At 40.6% G+C, this 19,986-nt stretch overlaps 1 protein-coding gene across 3 annotated transcripts in view; it reads right to left on the reverse strand.

Moving 5' to 3' along the window:
* The window catches only part of LOC140730624 (grainyhead-like protein 2 homolog), a 148,607-nt gene that overhangs the window by 55,427 nt on the left and 73,194 nt on the right, over positions 1-19,986 (reverse strand). For all 3 annotated transcript variants that reach the window (XM_073051355.1, XM_073051349.1, XM_073051341.1), the window contains 2 exons: positions 18,642-18,798; positions 17,342-17,453 (listed from right to left, as the gene is read on the reverse strand). In XM_073051355.1, coding sequence (XP_072907456.1) covers positions 17,342-17,453; positions 18,642-18,798 — 269 coding nt within the window. The remainder of the gene's footprint in view (positions 1-17,341; positions 17,454-18,641; positions 18,799-19,986) is intronic.

Genomic DNA, 19,986 nt, shown 5'->3' on the forward strand with positions numbered 1-19,986 from the left:
ACATCACTGAAGATTCTAGCAAACTTCTGCAGATGTATTGTGGGGAATATTCTGACCCATTGAATCACTGTCTGGTATGAAGCCACCAATGGACTGTATCATTAGAGGCTTCAGATGGTTGTGGGCTCATTTAGTTCCACCACGGGCACAAGCTTCCCCACCATTGAGAACAACTTCAATAGGCGGTACCTCAAGAAGGTGGTATTCACCATCCGCAGTATGCCCTCTACTCATTGCTGCTACCAGGGAGGAGGTACAGGAGCCTGACGACACACTCTCAATACTTAACGAGCAGTTTCTTCCCCTCTGCCATCAGATTTCTGAACAGTCCATGAACTAATGAACCTTGCCTCTCTATTCCTCTTTTACGCTATTTATTTTTTATTGTAACTTATGCTATTTAGTTATGTCTGCCTTGCACTGCTGCCACAAAACATCAATTTTCACGACTTACATCACTCACAATAAACCTGATTCTGAAGTTAACATTGGTTCATTTTGGTTGTTACCTGCTATCTATCACCTGCTGGCTATCCATCGCCACTGGGATAAAGCATTGGGGAATACATACCCAGGAAGGAGTCAATGCCTTCAGGAGTTACAGGAGTGGAGAAAATAAATAAAACACATTCTTATTGATACTCTAAAAAGATAAATTATTCTGTGTTGACAATAGGCTGAATCCATGACAATATGTAGATGCAAGCTAATACTAAGAAATTGTCAGCAACACAAGAGATTCTGCAGATGCTGGAAATCCAGAGCAACAAATGTAAAATGCTGGAGGAACTCAGGCAGCAACTATGGAAGGAATATAAACCGACATTCCAGGTTGAAATCCTACATCAGTTTGTGTTTTTGTCTAAGAAATTATCTGTGTAATTTATATAGTAAGGAAATGGTTAAAAGACTTGAAAACTGAAAAGGTAGATTCTATGATGACCAGAAGCTTAGCTGGAGAGGTAGCTTTTAATCTAGAAAGGAAAGTCTTAACCCTTGTAGGAATCCCAAATCTATAGAGCAGCAGATCACCAAATGTGGGTGAAGGTCATGGAGGTTTCTATGAGGTTTCCACAAATCAGGACGATATTGTGAAACATGAGAAGTCGATACATGAGACTGAGAGTAGTAAATCTGAACCAGAAAAAGACTGAGAACAGACTTAGGGTGGCAGGAATGACTATAGAGGATTGCAATAGTAATGCCAAGGCCATAAATTTTATGATTTACAAACTCCAATTACTAACAGAGAAAGTTGTGAATAACATTTCCTTAAAACAGTAATTGTCTGTGCAAAATTATTAATTCAATGCAAATTAGGCAGATGTTCTGAACAGAAAACAAGATTCAAAGCAAACAGGTCCTCGGACTCTGAAAGCAATCCCATTCGAGTGCCGGGGAGAATAAGAAATGGTGAGCTCTTGAAAGTAACAAGGTTAAAGTAAAATTTATTAACAAAGTATGCTGTACGTTATCATATACTTCCTTGAGGTTCATTTTCTTGCAGGCATTTACAGAAAAATTTAAACAGAATTTACGAAAAACTTCACAACATGAACAAAGATCGAACAATAACCAATGTACAAAAGAAGACTTACTGTGTAAATAAATGTTTTAAAATACTGAAAACCTGAGCTGTAAAAAGTTCTTGAAAGTGTAGGTTTGAAGAATCATTTCAGAGTTGAGGCGAATGAAGTTTCCCACGCCGGGTCAGGAGCCTAAGGGCTGTAACCTGGTGGCGTGGGACCTAAGGCTCCTGTACCTCCCACCCCATGAGATTTTGAACATGCCACTAGCAAAACAGATAAGCGAAAACCAGAGAAAGTTCAAAGTAACTTATTTTCAAAGTCTGTATGTCACCATATACTACCCTGAGATGTATTTTCTTGCAGGCATTCACAGTAGAACAAAGAAATACCACAGAATCAATGGAAAACTACAAAGTCTAACAAACAACCAGTATGCAAAAGAAGACAAACTGCAAATACAAAGAAACAGATAATAATGATAAATGAATATTACTGACAATGTGAGTTATTGAGTCATTGAAAATGAGTCCATAGATTGTGAAATCAGTTGTGTTGAGGCCAGTGGATTTATCCACGCTGGTTCAGAAATCTGATGGTTATAGGGGTAATAAATGTTCCTGGCCATTGGTTAATCAGGGCCGCCACCTATTTGGGAACAATTCTTATAGAAGAAAATTACTCAAGAAAATAGGTGGGATTCCCTTCTTTTATTTGGGACATTATGCTGGTTAATTGGGACAGGAGGCTATGGCCAGACAGTTTCTAACTAATGCCAGTCACAAGCACTTGTATGACCATTAGACACTACACCGTGCTTATAGTTTTTAAACAGCATCACTTGCGTGTGCTTGTGTTCAAAAAGTAATTAATTTTGTTGCTGCTAGTTGATGAGAAATAAGCGGCAAGACAATTCAGAACTGTTCTGCTCACTGTGGTATGAAGCTTTCAGGCTTGAAGATGCCAGAAACAGCCGGGAGTGAAAATGAAATGATTTCACTACTTCAACAAGTTAGGAACTACGAAAGATTTGAAGGTATTGATAACCATCTTGAAATTTACAATGAAAATGGAAATTGGGAGGAGGAAATCATCAGAAGCATTGTATGAAGGCAGTCCATTATCTGCACTAGGTGTCTGTGCTGATTTTGCTCATTTACAGTCAATCAAAGGAACACAGCGCTTGTGCACGGCATCAACTCCTCTGTTGAACTAATACACGATTTTATAGTACTGCAGTAGTACTGGTAGTGTTCAAATTTGGTTTTATTTAATTTAAGTACATAATTTTCTACTCAAAATAGTAGTTTGTCATTTTTATACCTTTTGAAATATTTCCATGAAATTTTGGCTAATTGGAGCAGCCAGTTAATTGAACCAAAATTTACTGGTCCTGGTGTGTCCCAGATAACCAGACTCCAAAGTAGACAAAGTCATGTTGCACTACAGCACAAGAACAGCCCCTTTGGCCCATCTTGACTGTGCTGAACTGTTATTCTGCCTAGTCTTAGAGGACCATAGCCATCCATATACCTCCTATACGTGTACTTAGCCAAACTTGTTGCAATTGAAATCATATCCACCACATCTTGCACCACCCCCTGAGGGAAGAAGGACCCCCTCAGGTTCCCCTTAAAAATTTCATCTTTCACCCTTAAACTATGACCTTTAGTTCTAGGCTCATGGAAAATGCCATGAGAATAGATACAGTAAACACAATATCTATACCCATCATAATTCTGCACACCGCTATCAAATCTTCTCTCATTCCTCTATGCTCTTAAAGTCCCAACCTATTCAACCTTCCTTATAATATGTATACACTCAGTGACCACTTCGTTAGGTGCACCTGCTCATTAATCCAAATATCTGATCAGCCAATCATGTGGCAGCATGTCAATGCATAGAAGCATGCAGACATGGTCAAGAGGTTCAGTTGTTCCCACCAAACATCAGAATGGGGAAGAAATGTGATCTAAGGAAGAAATTGACCAGGGAATGATTGTTGGTGCCAGACAGGGTGGTTTGAGTAGCTCAGAAACTGCTGATCTCCTGGGATTTTCATGCACAACAGTCTCTAGAATTTACAGAGAATGGTGCGAGAAACAAAATAAAATCCAGTAAGCGGCAGTTCTCTAGGGTAAAATAACTTTATTTATTAGTTTTTGGTTTTATTTATTAGTGTAATGCCCTGGTTCATATTTTTACTGTATTGTTGTATGAATTTCATTTTGGCACAATAATAGGTCCTTCCTGACCAACGAGCCCACACTCCTCAACTGCACCCATGTGACCAATTTACCCACTAACTGGTATGTCCTTGGGATGTGGGAGGAACCCGGAGCACCCAGAGGAAATCCATATGGTCATGGGGAGAACATAGAAACTCCTTACAGACAGTGATGGGAATTGAACCTGGGTTGTCGGTGTTGTAAAGTTTGACAATTGCTACACTACTATGCTGCCCACCATCATCTCAGTGGAGTTAACTCTTGACATTTTAGAACAACTTAGAATTCTTAGTGGTTGGCATATAACTGGAAACCTTAAGACTCGTCATCACCTTTACAAAAAATTATCTTGTGGCATGGGCCTCAAGCTAATATATGGAGTGAAAATGATTTTACTTCTGTACGAAACAATTCTAGCCTTCATTCATCAGGATATTTAGTATAGGAGTTGGGATGTAATGTTGAACTTCCATAAGACATTGGTGAGGCCATATTTGGGGTATTGTATGCAGTTCTGCACACCTACCTACAGGAAAGTTATCAATAAGATTTAAAAAATGTACAGAAAGTTTACAAGGACATTTCCGGGACTTGAGGAACTGAGTGTATACGTACTTTATAATAAACTTACTTTGACTTTGATCAAAAGACTCTGATGAGCTGCAAGTTAGTAATTAGATGTTATCCCTTCCAGTGAAGAGTACTGGAAAGGCAGGACAGTCTGCATGCTCAGCCTCTTAGTGTTTGCAGTCTCACACTATAGATAATGCAGTCAAGCACAAACCCGCTGATGCCAATTTGCAACAACTTGGTGGAGCAGGTCAGGCTCCCGCAGCCTGGGATTACATTTTCTAGAATATTTGGAGCAGAAAAAAAAAACTTCACTGGAAAGCTCCTGGTCCTCAGTCAGTGCAGGGGAACAAACCTGCAGCTAGAAGTTTGGAAACTGCACCAGGAAAGGCCCAGTCTTAAAAAATGGAAGCGATTTTACAAAGATGTTGCCAGAACTTGAGGACCTGAGTTATAGGGAAAGGTTGAATAGGTTAGGGCTTTTATTTGCAGAAGCATAGGAGAAAAGAGAAGATTTGATAGAGATATGCAAAATTATGAGGGGTCTAAGTAGGGTAAAAGCAAGCAGGCTTTTTCAACTGAGGTTGGGTGAGGCTAGAACTAGCGGTGATAGGTTAAAGGTGAAAGGTGAAATGCTTAATGGGAACCTGAAGGGGAACTTCTTCACTCAAGAGGGTGGTGAGAGTGTGGAGCGAGCTGCCAGCAGAAGTGGTGACTGCGAGTTTAATTTCAGCATTTAAGAGAAGTTTAGATGAGTATAGGATGGATGTGAAGAGCTTTGTTCCAGGTGCGGGTTGATGGACTATGCAGAATAACAATTTGGCATGGATTAGATGGGCTGAAGGTCCTGTTTCCGTGCTGTAGTGTTCTATGGGAAAGAGCGAGGCCTGTCTGAATTGGCATTCTGATAGCTAAGGCAACAGGCTCTGCAGACTTCTACGATATTGGTAAATAGAAAGTGCTGGCAACAGTCAGCAGGACAAGTAATGTCTGTGGGAAGAGAAAGGGGGCTAATGTTCTTTGTCAAAGACTCTTCATCAAACCCAAAATGTTTAAATATGATTCACAGTGGTTAACGCATCACTTTACAGCAAGATCAGGGCTCGATTCCAGCTGCTGTCTGTCTGGAGTTTGCATGTTCTACCCATGATCACAAAGGACTTCCTCCGGCTGTTCCGATTTCCTCACGCATTCTGAAGACATACTGATTAGGGTTAGTAAATTGTGGGCATGCTATGTTGGCGCTGGAAGAATGGTGTCCCTTGCAGGCTGCCCAGCACCATCCTCACTGATTTAACTCGACGCAAACGACATAGATGACTGTATGCTTTGATGTACAGGTGGCAAATGAAGCTAAGCTTTTAGTCTTTCCTCATCATTCCATACACACTGTCCGATCTACTGTCTACGTCCAGCAGTTTTGTGTTTTTTTACACTTTTAGACCTCCAATATGTATTGTTTTTCATCCGGGGTATTAATGATGTTTAAGAAGTAACCTGGGAACACAAAGGTCTTGCTAGAGGGGTGGGATCCTAATCAAACATCTCACAAGGGAAAGCACTATTGAATAGTGTTTTAGTTCATTTAACTCATCCTCTGTGCTATCTGTGCTCCGTGAACACCTGAATGTCAAAGTCAAAGTGTTTTATTATCAAAGTATATATACATCACCATAAACTACCTTGATTCATTTACTTGCAGACATTTCCTGCAATCCATTTCCTTAAATATGCATAAGCAACCTGTGGAAAGGTGTGCCACTCATTATCCTCTGAGAGAAGCTCTTCTTTCTCATCTCAATCTTAATTGGTGTCACCTTATTCTGACACCAAACACTCAGAGTCAAAGTAAATCGATTATCAGTCTGTATATGTCACCATACACTACTCTGAGGTTCATTTTCTTGCAGGCATTCATAGTAGAACAAAGAAATACAATAGAATCAATGAAAAACTACACACAAAGACTGACAAACAACAAATGTGCACAAGACACACTGTGCAAAATAAATTTTAGGAAGTACTGATAACATAATTTGTAGAGTCCTTAAAAGTGAGTCCATAGGTTGTGGAATCATTTCAGAGTTGCGGTGAGTGAAGTTGGCCTCTCTCTCCCAAAACTAATTCATTAAGGACAATATCCTAATTTTATGAAATGTATGTCCGTGATGTTTATATATTCACTGAGAAATTTTACATAATAAGAATCTGCACTTCTGCTCATCGGGATTTGATGTGTGGATTAAATATTTATCTGTTTTAACTAATTAAAACTGGTTCAGCGAAAAGAGTACTGAATAAACATTAATCAAGCATTAGCGGCATCTGACTGTGCTTCACAATGACCATTTGGAAGCATATAACCAATGAAAGGCTCAGAGACTCTAGCTGCAAGGACATGATGGATTGGCTAGTGGCTGTGTAAATAAAGAAAGATATAATTAATTGGCTGTTAAACAGTTGGCACAGTTCTGATCACCGGGACTGAATAGGGTTCCTGAATAATAAAAGGGACAGACTGGTAAACAAATTAAGTGCACTTTAAGCCCTTTCAGATAACCTCAGACTGATCCAAAAAAAAAGAGCAGGCTCAATATAAAAGGACACTTTGTGGCAAGACTCAGGCTACATCCACACTAGACCGGATAATTTTGAAAACGCCGGTTTCGAGTAAGAACGATAGGCGTCCACACTATGCGTTTTTAAAAATATCTCTATCCACACTGAAACGGAGATTTTGGTGAATCTCCTCCTCCTGCGCATGCGCAGGACACATCTACCGAAAACAAGCGACATGTTTGGTGTCGAATCTCGTCGTGAAAGTGCGCGTTTGTGTAGTTACAGACTAGAAAATCTTAGAAGGATGTACAGCTGTTGGCTCTCGCGCAGGAGAACTTAAAACTTTTAAAAAAACAAATACTGAAGCGTACGGAGGCAACCGACAGGGAGTTCACGGACAGTATGACCCGGCTGACAACGAACATTGAAAAACTGACCAACTCTGTTGCATTAATAAAGCACCTTGTTAAATGTGTAAAACATGTCTGCGACACTACTATCTTGTATTTCCATACAATGTTACATTAGGCTGTTACACATCTATTGTCAGAGAAGTACTTGCATAAATAGGTAAACCACCTTCATACAAGCAAGGACAGAAAACATGGCAAAGTGAGTGCAGTATACTTATTTATTCAGTAAGTTATGGGTCAAAGTATTTGGTGAGTACATTTCTAACTCTTCTGGCTTCAGTCTCTTTGCCGTCTGTTCTGAAATTGTTAGGTTGCGTTCAAGAAAACAATAAAATAGCGCACTGCCGTCTGAAAGCGTTTTCAAAAGTCTCCAGTTACACTGTCCACACTGATCTGCCTGAGCAGTGTTTTCAAAAATAACCCACCTTGGAAAGTGTTTCTGAAAATCTCCGTTTTCGGGGGAGCGAAAACGCCGTTTTAATGTGGACGGAGGGTAAAAACGAAGAGAAAAAGCTTTGGTTACGGATTTATCCGGCGTAGTGTGGATGTAGCCTTAAACTAAAATTCAATCTTTTTCTTTCTCATCACCCCTCAGACTGTCACCAATAGTTTTTCCCTGTTCTTAGAGAACACCCCATCAACAAATGAGAAAATCTGCAGATGTACAGTCAGCCAGGCAGCATGGAAAAGAGCAACACACACAAAATGCTGGAGGAACTCAGCAGGCCAGGCAGCATCTATGGAAAAGAGCAACACACACAAAATGCTGGAGGAACTCAGCAAGCCAGGCAGCATCTATGGAAAAGAGCAACACACACAAAATGCTGGAGGAACTCAGCAGGCCAGGCAGCATCTATGGAAAAGAGCAACACACACAAAATGCTGGAGGAAAAAGTAGTCAATGTTTCAGGCTGAAATGTCGACTATACTTTTCTCCATAGATGCTGCCTGGCCTGCTGAGTTCCTCCAGCAATTTTTGTGTGATGTTTGAAAATGCCCCACTTGTCTGTGGAGAAGTAGTGATCTGACAAGAATTTTTATTAATTGCATTAAGAGTCTCCACTTGGCCTAGGAGTTCTTGAAATGGGTACAAAAATAGAACTGTAGTTTTGACCCAGGATGATTCATTCCCACCCAGACTGTACACCAGCTTCCTGCTTCTACCTCATTTAGATCATTCGAGTAACCGGCCAGCTCTAAGTGAAAATTCACTCCATTGATTTGCTGAACATGTCAGGGGGTCCCTGACATTATGAGTTAAAATAAGCTGTCACTACTAGTACATTTATTTGTCACATGTACACTGAAACATCAAAACATAAAGTGAAATGTGGCATTTGCATCAAATCAAATCAGCGAGGATGTGTTGAAGGATCTCGGCCTGAAACACCAGCTCTTTATTCGTTTCCGTGGATGCTGCCTGACCTGTGAGTTCTTCCAGCAAGCTTTCTGTGCCAACACAGCCTGCCCACAACTTACTAACCCTAACCTGTACGTCTTTGGAATGTGGGAAGAAACCAGAGCACCCAGAGGAAACCCACGGCACAATGGGGAAAACATAAAAACTCCGTACAGACAGCGGCAGGAATCGAACCCTGATCTCCAGGCTCATGCATTGTAAAGTTCTGCGCAAACCGCTATGCTACACTATCCCTACAAAACAGAAGTCTGCACTGGTTGAGTGAGGCGTACAGGGGTGGGAGAAATGACAGTGGTGGATCGCAGTTGGAGAAGAAGCCAGCAGTTGCTTTAGAAGTGAATCTGCTGAGAAAATATTGAAGTGAATCACTTTGGAAAGTTAATTTGAAGGCAAAATACAGGCAGTGTGGAGAAACAGAGACATCTTCGAGAGGTGACGGCAGAACAGCAATGGTTGGAGTTTCTAGGGGCAATTCGGAAGGCACAGGATAGATACATCCCAAGGATGAAGAAGTATTCTAAAGGGAGGGTAAGGCCACTGTGGGTGACATGGAAAGTCCAAGACAGCATAAAAGCAAAAGTGAGGGTACATAATATTTTAAAAATGGTGGGAAGTTAGAGGATTGGGGAGCTTTTAACAACCAAAAGAAGGCAACCAAAAAAAAAGCTTTCTGAAAGAAAAGATGAAATATGAAGGTAAGCTAGCCCATTATATAAAAGTGGATACCAACGGTTTTTTCAGATACATAAAGAGAGGCTAGAGTAGATATCAGACCGCTGGAAAAAGATGCTGGAGAAGTATTACAGTGAGACAAAGAAATGGTGGACAAACTTAGTCAGTATTTTGCATCAGTCTTCAGTGTGGAAGACACTAGCAGTATGCCAGAAGTTCAAGTGCATCAGGGGATAGAAGTAAGTGTAGTTGCTATTACTAAGAACAAAGTGCTTGGGAAGCTGGAAGATCTGAAGATAGACAAGCCACCTGGATGAGATGGACTACACCCCAGGGTTCTGAAAGGGGTCGCTGAGGTAATTGTGGAGGCACTAGTAATGATCTTTCAAGAATCACTAGATTCTGGAATGGTTCCGGAGGACTGGAAAATTGCAAATATCACTCCACTCTTTAAGAAGGGAGGGAGGCAGAAGAAAGGAAATTATAGGCCAGTTAGCCTGACCTCAATGGTTGGGATGATGTTGGAGTCCACTATTAACAATGAGATTCCAGGGTACTTGGAGATGCATGATTAAGTAGGCCAAAGCCAGCATGGTTTCCTTAAGGGGAATTCTTGCACCTTACGGATCTGTTGGAATTCTTTGAGGAAGTAACAGGCAGGATAGACAAAGGATAGTCAGTGGATGTTGCCTACTTCAATTTTCAGAAGGCCTTTGACAAGAAGCTCCACATCAGACTGCTTTAAAGGAAAGATACTACCATGGATAGAAAATTGGCTGACTGGCAGGAGGCACAGAATAGGAATAAAGGGGGTCTTTTCTGGTTGACCGCTGGTAACTAATGGTGTTCCACAGGGGTTGGTATTGGGACTGCTTCTTTTCACATTAGATATCAATGATTTGGATGACAGTATTGATGGCTTTGTGGCCATGTTTGCAGATGATATGAAGGTAGATGGAGGGGCAGGTAGTGTTGAGGAAGCAGTGAGTCTGCAGAGGACTCTGACAGATTAGGAGAATGGACAAATAAGAGGCAGATGGAATACAGTGTAACAAAGTGTATGGTCATGCATTTGGTAGAAGGAAGGAGGTTTCCTAAATAGGGAGAAATTTTTAAAAATCAGAGGTATACAGGGACTTGGGAGTACTTATGCAGTTTTCCCTAAATATTAACTTACAGTTTTAGTCATTTGGTGGTCAGGAAGGCAAATGCAATGTTAGCATTCATTTCTAAGGACTAGAATATAAAAGCAAGGATGTAACACTGAGGCTTTATAAGGTATTGGTCTGGAATATTGTGAGCAGTTTTGGGCACCTTATCTAAGAAAAGATGTGCTGACATTGGAAAGGGTCCAGATGAGACACAAGAGAATGATTCTGGGAATGAAAGGGTTAATGTGCGAGGAGAGTTTGATGGCTCTGGGCCTATACTTTAGGAGAATGGGGATGGGGGTGCGGGGAATCTCATTGAAGCCTATCAAGTATTGAAAGACCTAGATGGAGTGGATATGAAGATGTTTCCTCTAGTGAATGAGTCTAGGGCCAGAGAGACATCCATCTAGAACACGGATTAGGAGAAATTTCTTTAGCCAGAAGGAGCTAAATCTGTGGAATTCATTGCCAGACAAGTCAAGTCAAGTCAACTTTTATTGTCATTTTGACCATAACTGCTGGTACATTGCATAGTAAAAATGAGACAACGTTTTTCAGGACCATGGTTTACATAACACAGTACAAGAAACTAGACTGAACTACGTAATAAAAAAAACACAGAGAAAGCTACACTAGACTACAGACCTACACTGGACTGCATAACGTGCACAAAAACAGTGCAGGTATTACAATAAATAATAAACAGGACAGTAGGGCAAGGTGTCAGTCCAGGCTTCGGGTATTGAGGAGTCACAGATGTGAAGGCCAAGTCATTGAGTATATTTAAAGCAGAGGTTGATAGCTTCAATGGCCTCAAATATCCTGCAACTACCCATCACTTCCCTCTGGTGTCTCTCTTCCCTCCCTTTCTCCCATGGTCTACTCTCCTTTCCTATCAGATTCCTTCTTCTCCAGCCCTTTACCTCTTCCACCTATCACCAACCAACTTCTTACCTCATCGCCCCCCTCCACCCTTAACTGGTTTCACCTATCACCTTTTACTCTTCCCCTTCTCCCCAACCTTCTCATTATGACTTCTGCCCCCTTCATTTCCAGACCTGATGAAAGATCTCAGCCCAAAATGTAGACTGTTTATTTCCCTCCATAGATGCTGCCTGACCTGCTGAATTCCTCCAACATTTTGTGTGCGTTAATCTGTATTTCCAGCATCTGCAGAACCTTATGTTTATGACATGTACGTACAAATATTTTTGATTGTTGAACCCACAGCAGACCAAGGTATCTCCTAATGACAATAACTTGTTGAAACTTGCTGTTAAGTATTTATCTACAACATGTAGAGACACAGCCAACCCTTAAAAATAAAATCTGGAGATGCTGTTTTAGCAGAATGGGGTTCCACACAAAGTGTTCCTTTTAGCATTATCCACCACCCACCCAAACAACTTCAAACTTTCTTTCTATATTCTCCTTTTTGGGATGCAGTGTCATGAGCTTCACATTTAATCCAGTGCAAGTCGTGTCAGTGGCAGGGACAAATGCAAAGGGCACCAAAACCAGATCTAATCCAAAATAATCTCTGCGTTATACAAGAGCTCATGTTGAAATGTCTCTAAAGATGGGGAAAAAAACATTAGAGATAAAATCTCTCCAAACTTCTCTGATTCATGCTACTAAATCTTTAAAACAAGTAAGATAGTTACAAAACAGAAAACTACTAAAATGCAAATGTCAAAGGGCACTAAATCTTTCGCAGGCAATTAAAACTAATGTGATGCTGATCAGGGGTAGGTGGGGACATGGATTTTGTGAACTGTGGGTGACACAGCAGCATAGTGGTTAGCGTAACACTTTTACAGCGCCAGTGAGCCGGGCTCAATTCCTGCCACTATCCGTAAGGAGTTTGAATGTTCTCCCCGTGGCTGTCCTTTGTGTGCTCCCACATGCCAAAGATGCACGGGATGGTAGATTACTTGGTCTCATGAGTGTACTTGGGTGGCGTGGGCTTGTTGGGCTGGAAGGGCCTGTTACTGTGCAAATCTTTAAATAACAATTATTACTCTGATATTAATTTGTCAAATTCATACAAAAATATATTGTTCGACATATTGAGAAAAACCTTCAGTTTTCAAAACCACAATATGCATGAGTGCTGTCATTCAGCACAAACATGGAGTGATACAGCACAGGCCTTCCTGGCCACAATAATCACACTCCCATTTACACTAAACCCATTTTATTCTCCCCAAGATCTTATTACCACTCTCCACAACCCCTTTCCCAAGATTCTACCACTCACTTGCACACTAGGGACTATTTGCAGTGCCAATTAACTGACCAACCCGCACATCTTTGGGATGTGGGAAGGTACTGGATGAATGAAGGAAACCCACATGGTCACAGGAAGAATGTGTAAGTAAAGGTGAGGACGGAATGTATGCCACTGGCTGCATCACTGAGCCACCCTATAGCTCTTTCCAAGACTATAAAACATGAGGAACTCCCTGTTCTATGAATAAATTCACCATTGAACCTCCCAGAGAAAAATAACTGGGGATTTCTTGGTCAGACCCCACTTGAAGTACCGTGTTCAGTTCCGGTCACCTCACTACAGGATGTGGGTACTATAGAAAGATTGTGGAGGAGATTTACAAGGATGTTGCCTGGATTGGAGAGCATGCCTTATGAGAATAGGTTGAGTGAACTCAGCCTTTTCTCCTTGGAGTGACGGAGGATGAGAGGTGACCTGATAGATGTGTATAAGATGATGTGAGGCATTGATCGTGTGGATAGTCAGAGGCTTTTTCCCAAGACTGAAATGGCTAATATGAGGGGGCACAGGTTTACGGTGCTTAGAAGTAGGTACAAGGGGGATGTCAGGGGTAAGTTTTTCACACAGAGAGTGGTGGGTGCGTGGAATGCACTGTCGGCAATGATGGTGGAGGCTGATACAATAGGTCTTTTAAGAGACTCTTAGATAGGAACGTGGAGCTTAGAAAAATAGCTTGCTATGCTGTAGGGTAATTCTAGACAGTTTCTACAGTAGGTTACATGGTTGGAACGGCACTGTGGGCTGAAGGGCCTGTAATGTGCTGTAGATTTGTGTGTCCTCAGGGAACCTAAAAGGGTGGATTTTACAAAAAGGTAAATATGGACAAAAATGATCCCTGATTTCGAGACGCTGCATCAGCACCAATTGAAATTGTAGGAGAGATGGATTTACTATTGCATATGTGTCAAAGTTCACCAAAAAACTGATCTAAAGATAAATGTGGTATTTCTTTGTATTATTTTTTAAAAGACCGTTGTCCTTGAGCATTCCAATTTATTGAAAAACAAAGGGTTAAAAATATAAAGAAATCTTTACGAAAAAGTAATAGAGAAATATTGGTGAATGAACAAAAGAAATAAAATGCAGAGTGAACGATCAGGTTTGACTGAATTCTTGGATGAGAAGATCAAGGCAATGCAGTAAATGGGCTTTCCTCCATTTGGTTACTACACTGTAAGGTGACACATAGCAGGACTAACTACAAAAAAAAAAGAGAAATTTTTGCTGTGATCTGATACAGTACTGTGGAAAATGGTGAAGCTCAAACTCCAACATGTTGGAACACAGCATTCCGTGACTCAGTAAACTGAAAGCGATGCTTCCCTGGTCCCTTGCAGTAGCACACATCGCACCTTGCAGGCCAGCGCTACAGTTATTTCAACATTCAGAGGAAGAACTTTTATTATCAAAGGAGTACAGTAATGGGAACCCAAATCTTTGACAATTATTTTAAAACAGCTGTTGACAAAAAATGTATCCATCCAACCCCATTATCCAAACAATTGTCTCCACAGCAGCTGAACCCTGAAGAAATATAGACATATAGCAGTATAGCCTAGAAAAAGGCACTTTGATACTTATGTATTGAAGTCAACAAGAATATATGTATGTATACACACACACACCCCTCGCTATCAATCAGGTGTGGGGAATATGCCTGACAAAGGTCACCAGTTGAAAATAATACAGATGGTAAGCTACAACAGTACATTAGTGCAAAGGAGTTTAATTTAGTGCCAGGTGGAAAAAAAATGCAAAAGCTGCCAAATGCTGTGAAGAAGAACAGTATTTACAAATAAACAAATTAAAACAAACGTACACTTTGTCATTAGCTTTCCAATATAACCATTCACCAACTGTCAAATCCAACCTCCACACCTCTCTAGGAAAGCCAGACTGACGATTTACATCTGGCTGTGCCTGGTCTAGAAGGAGGGAGTGAGTGAGTGAGTGAGTGTGTGTGTGTGCGCGCGTGTGTGTGTGTGAGAGTGAGAGAGAGAGAGAGAGAGAGAGAGATGGGAAATCACATGATCAGACCACAATAACTATTTCAGATGCAAAAATGGAACATTTAAATAGTGATTCTAATGTCCTACAGTTTTATTCCACAACAAATACCTTAGTTAGACCCATGGATCAGTCTCCACATACTCAGATGTATATAAAAGAATAATGCTACCCCACTGGTGGTGTTGCTTGTGTAGGATGCAGTGTGCCTGCTCCCACTAACCCAGGCATTATTTTAGGATGCCCAAACTGTCCCTCGGGTCCTTTGGAGCTGTTCTTCTGTCTACAAACTGATGTAATGGTGAGAGTGAAAATAAATGAAACTGGAATGCCTGTGTCTAGAATCCTTATTTTTATGAGCTATAAACTAGCAGAGCACGTTAACTGAAGGGATTGTTTTGATTAACCAAGCTGGCGATTGTTTTATTGCCAGGGTGTGTAAACGGTGAACTCCCAAGAACTGCAGAACCGGAGGGCAAAATGTGTGAACCACTGGGGAAATTAGATCAGGGATAGAAGAAGGAGGAGTGACTAACCAGGCAAAGGGGGCAAGGTTAGCGGGAGAAACAGCATTGCCAACCTGTTCTGTCACATACACACAGGATTCCAGTTAATTGGAATGCATTGGGACTGGTACATTATGACACGATTAATTGGCTGTCCCAATGAGCCAAAATTTCATGGAAATAGTTAAAAAGGTATAAAAAAGACAAACTACCGATGAACTGAGTAATAAATGATGTATTTAAAAACTACAGAACAAATTAGAACACTACCAAATCTATTACAGTACTACAAAACTGTGCATTAGTTCCTAACAAAACTTCTACTTTCTTAGAAATCTGTGTAGATTCAGAATGTCACCTGAAACTTTGACGAACCTCTAGAGATGCATACTGGAGAGTATCATAATTGGTTGCATAATAGCTTGGTACATAAACACCATGGTCAGTGACAAAAGAGTCTACAGAAAGTGGTGGATACAGCCCATTCCATCATAGACAAGCTTTCCTCACCATTCAGCTTATTTACATGGACTGCTGTCAAAAGAAAGCAACACCCATCAAGGACACCCCCCACCATCCAAGCCTTTCTCTCTTCTCACTACTACCACTAGGCAAGAAGTACTGCGGCCTTAGATTCCACACCACCAGGTTCAGGAACGGTTACTACCCTTCGACCATCAAGCTCGTGAACCAGCGTGGATAACTTCATTCACCACCACTCTGAATTGATTCCACAACCTACAGTCTCATGTTCAAGAACACTAAAACTCACATTCTTGGTATTATTTATTTTTTATTTGCACAATTTATCTTCTTTTGCACATTGGTTGTTTGTCAATCTTTGTTTATGTATAACGTTTTTCATAAATTCTATTGCATTTCTTCATTTTTCTGTAAATGCTGCAAGAAAATAAGTCTCAGGGTAATATATAGTAATATGTACATACTTCAATAATAAATTTATTTTGACCTTAATCAATATAGGCCCTTTGGCCCATGATGTCAACCTTTGAACCTGCTCTAAGATCAATCTAACTTTTCTCTCCTACATAGCACTCTATTTCTCTAATATCCATCTGCCTATCTAAGAGTTTCTTAAATGCCCTAATGAATCTGCCTCTTCTACCACTCCTGTTGACGTTCCACACACTCACCACTCTCTGTGCGCTTATCTGACATTCCCCCCAGACTCTGGTCCAAACACCTTGAAAATTATACCCCCTCATATTAACCATTTCTGTCCTGGGAAAAAGTCTCTGAGTATCCATCATCTTGCACACCTCTATCAAGTCACCGCTCGTCCTCCTTCGCTCCAGAGAGAAAAGCCGCAACTCACTCAGCCTATTGCTTTTGAGATTCGAGAAGAAATTCAGCCAGGAGCTGGGAACAGTTTTACTACTCATTTCAATCCACTGATCATTTCTGTGAAGTGGCGAATTGGATTTGATGCTGACAATCCAAGCCGTCACTTGAGCTTTTCTCAAGTACAGGCATGTGACACTGTTCTGGTTCACAGAGCAACAGCCCAAGGTGGATGAGAACCCAAAAAATATCAAGACATAAAACCCTAAAACTCTATACAAAACAGCATAAACCTCTAGTCGATCCAGCTAGTGAAAAATACACATTTATAATAATTAATGTTGTTTTTATAGCAATTATTTATTCACTTAGAGATACAGCGCAGTAACAGGCCCTTCCAGCTTAATGAGTCTGTGTCACCCTATTACACCCATGTGACCAATTAACCTCCCAACCCTTACGTCTTTGGAGTGCCGGAGGAAACCAGGCAACTCAGGGGAAGCCCACGTGGTCACGGGGAGAATATACAAACTCTCTACAGGTAGTGGAGGGAATTGAACCTGGGTTTCTGGCACTGCAAAAGCATTACACTAGCTGCTGTGCTGCCCCAAATCAATGCCATTGCCATTGGAAATTCTTGATTTCTCATTGCAGCTCATTTCAGAGAAGTTGCATTTACACAGTCACTTACCGATATCAAGAACCCTCTGTTTGGCGGTATGCTGTCGAGAATGCCAATATTTCCAGTATTTCAGTTGCTCGTCGCGGTTCTTGTCTTCACTGAACACCACCATTATTACACTCTGGGAAATGGATTATCCAGATTCGTTAAGATTATATTTTCCAAATAAGTTCAAAAGTTTTGAACCTTTATCTGGCTCACATTGTCATTTGAAGATTAGCATATGAGCATGTTTTATACTTCTACATTGATATCAATGTTACTCTGTAGCCAGCCACAGTCTCTTACTCTTAGTAGACGCAGCCCAGCAAAAAAAAGTAAAAATTATCATGGGACAATTAAAGATGAATTATACAACTTCATATCAGCATTTATTTCCTTTACGCTGTTGATCAATGTTCAAAGTATTCATTGCTTCTAGTTCTAATCCTACAGCAAAAACAAAATTGCAGCCTTTTAAATATTTTCTGTATGTAGGCAGGTGGAGTTGTTGACAGTGTAGAAGGTTACATTGGGACATTGACAGGATGCAGAGCAGGGCTGGGGAGTGGCAGATGAAGTTTCACGTGGAACTTGTGCAGTGATACACATCGGAATGTTGCATTTGAAGGCAGAATATAGGGTTAATGACAAGATTCTTAGCAGTGTGGAGGAATAGAGGCATCTTGGGGTCCACGTCCATGGATCCCTCGAAGTTGCCATGCAAGTTGACGAGGGGTGTTAAGAAAGCTTATGGTGTGTGGCCTTTGTTATCTGGGGGATTGAATTCAAGAGGCGCGAGGTAATGTTGCAGCTCAATAAAGCCCTGGATAGACCACATTGTTTTCGGTTCAAGTTACCACATTAAATAGGAAGGATGTTGAAGCTTTAAAGAGGGTGCTGAGGAGATTTAATAAGATGCTGCCTGGATTAGAGATCATGTCTTATGAGGATAGGTTGAGCAAGCTCAGACTTTTTTGCTTGGAGCAAAGGAGAATGAGAAGTGCCTTGATAGAGATGCACAAGATATGGGTTTGGGTAATTTTATCATAGCCATAGCCACTCAACCCAAAAACTGTAAAGTTGCTCCAACACCAAACGATCTCCAACCACACAGAAAGTTGAAGCTTTAGAAGTATTTCCATAGAGCTTATCAATTAGATAGGAATCCAATTCTATATCTATAATGTGAAAACACCAAAGCAATCTCCTTTGGACATAATCACAACTTCTTTATAAATACACTGTTATTTTTACTTAAAAAGTCCCAGCCATTTTGTATAAACTTTCTGAATGCCTACTTAAGTTGAAGGGAAACACAACAGCTTACCCTAACTTTGCTGATTGGATGGCGAAGGCACTTGTTGGCTCCAGTCTCCCTGAGGGTTATGGCGTAAAACTGCCCTTTATTCAAGTACGTCATCGGCCCCTCCCCTTGCTTCTGACGCAAGGACTTTGTTGCTTCCAACATGTAATGGAATGAATCTCTAGAGCAAAAGAATTAATGATGCATCCATAAGCAGTCCAAGAAAACAGATACAGGGCATAGCAAGAGACTATCTCAGCAAGTAGATTCATTACATGTCACATTTAATTTTTATTCAATCCTTAAAGTTATTGTTCAAAGTAAATTTATTATCAAAACACATATATGTCATCATATACAACCCTGAGATTCATTTTCTTGCCGGAATTCACAGTAGAACAAAGAAATACAATTAAGACAATGAAAAACTACACATGAAGACTGATAAGCAGCCAATATGCAAAATGTATACTGTACAGATACAAAATAAACAAATAATAATAGTCATTGAAAATCAATCTATAGGTAGTGTTCAGCAATCACAACAACCTCCACAACAGCTGTTCCAGTAATAACTAACACCATCTTCTTCTTGGTGTTACAGCATGAGTCTCTTCACTCCTATCAGAGAAGAGACTATGGACGATCCTAGCCAGGACCACCAGACACAAAAGCAGTTACTTCCCGCGAGCCATCAGGCTGATCAATACCTCCACCCATTAACCACTTCACCATACCTTCCATCGCACCAGGTTCATGAACAGTTATTACGCTTCAACCATCAGCCCTCTGAAATAGTGATAACTTCATTCACCACAACACTGAACTGATTACTGAACACTTCCTATAGACTCACTTTCAAGGACTCTACAACTCATGGACTCAGTATTATTTATTTATTATTGTCAGAGTTTGTAGTGTAGTTCCTATACAGAATTACAAAGGCACACCTTTGATTTCTCCCAATTTAAGTTAAAATCACAACTGTTAACAAACTAGTTTGTGACATAATAAAATTTAACCTATATATTACAATTGGTGAAGTACATAATTACAGCCAGGTGGCTAAGGCGATGCAAGACTAATGTCCCAACCAGTAACAGCCATGTTTACCCTACAAGAGTCAAGAGTATTAGAAAGGACATCCTCTTATTTGCTCTTGGAACTGGAATCAAGCAATAGGATGAGAAGAGAAAAGGGACTCCCACAGATACCCAGCCACTTGAGTCATTTGACCTTCCAGATGCTTGAGCTTCTGCAGAATCCCACTGACAAAGGGCTTTTGGAACTCAGCTGTGCTACTAGGTTATTCGGCATTTTTTTTTAAATCTGCATTTTGCAGTCTTTTGCTTTTTATTTCTTACAAAAC

The sequence above is a fragment of the Hemitrygon akajei genome, chromosome 1 (assembly GCF_048418815.1).
Source record: "Hemitrygon akajei chromosome 1, sHemAka1.3, whole genome shotgun sequence".
Classification (NCBI taxonomy): Eukaryota; Metazoa; Chordata; class Chondrichthyes; order Myliobatiformes; family Dasyatidae; genus Hemitrygon; species Hemitrygon akajei.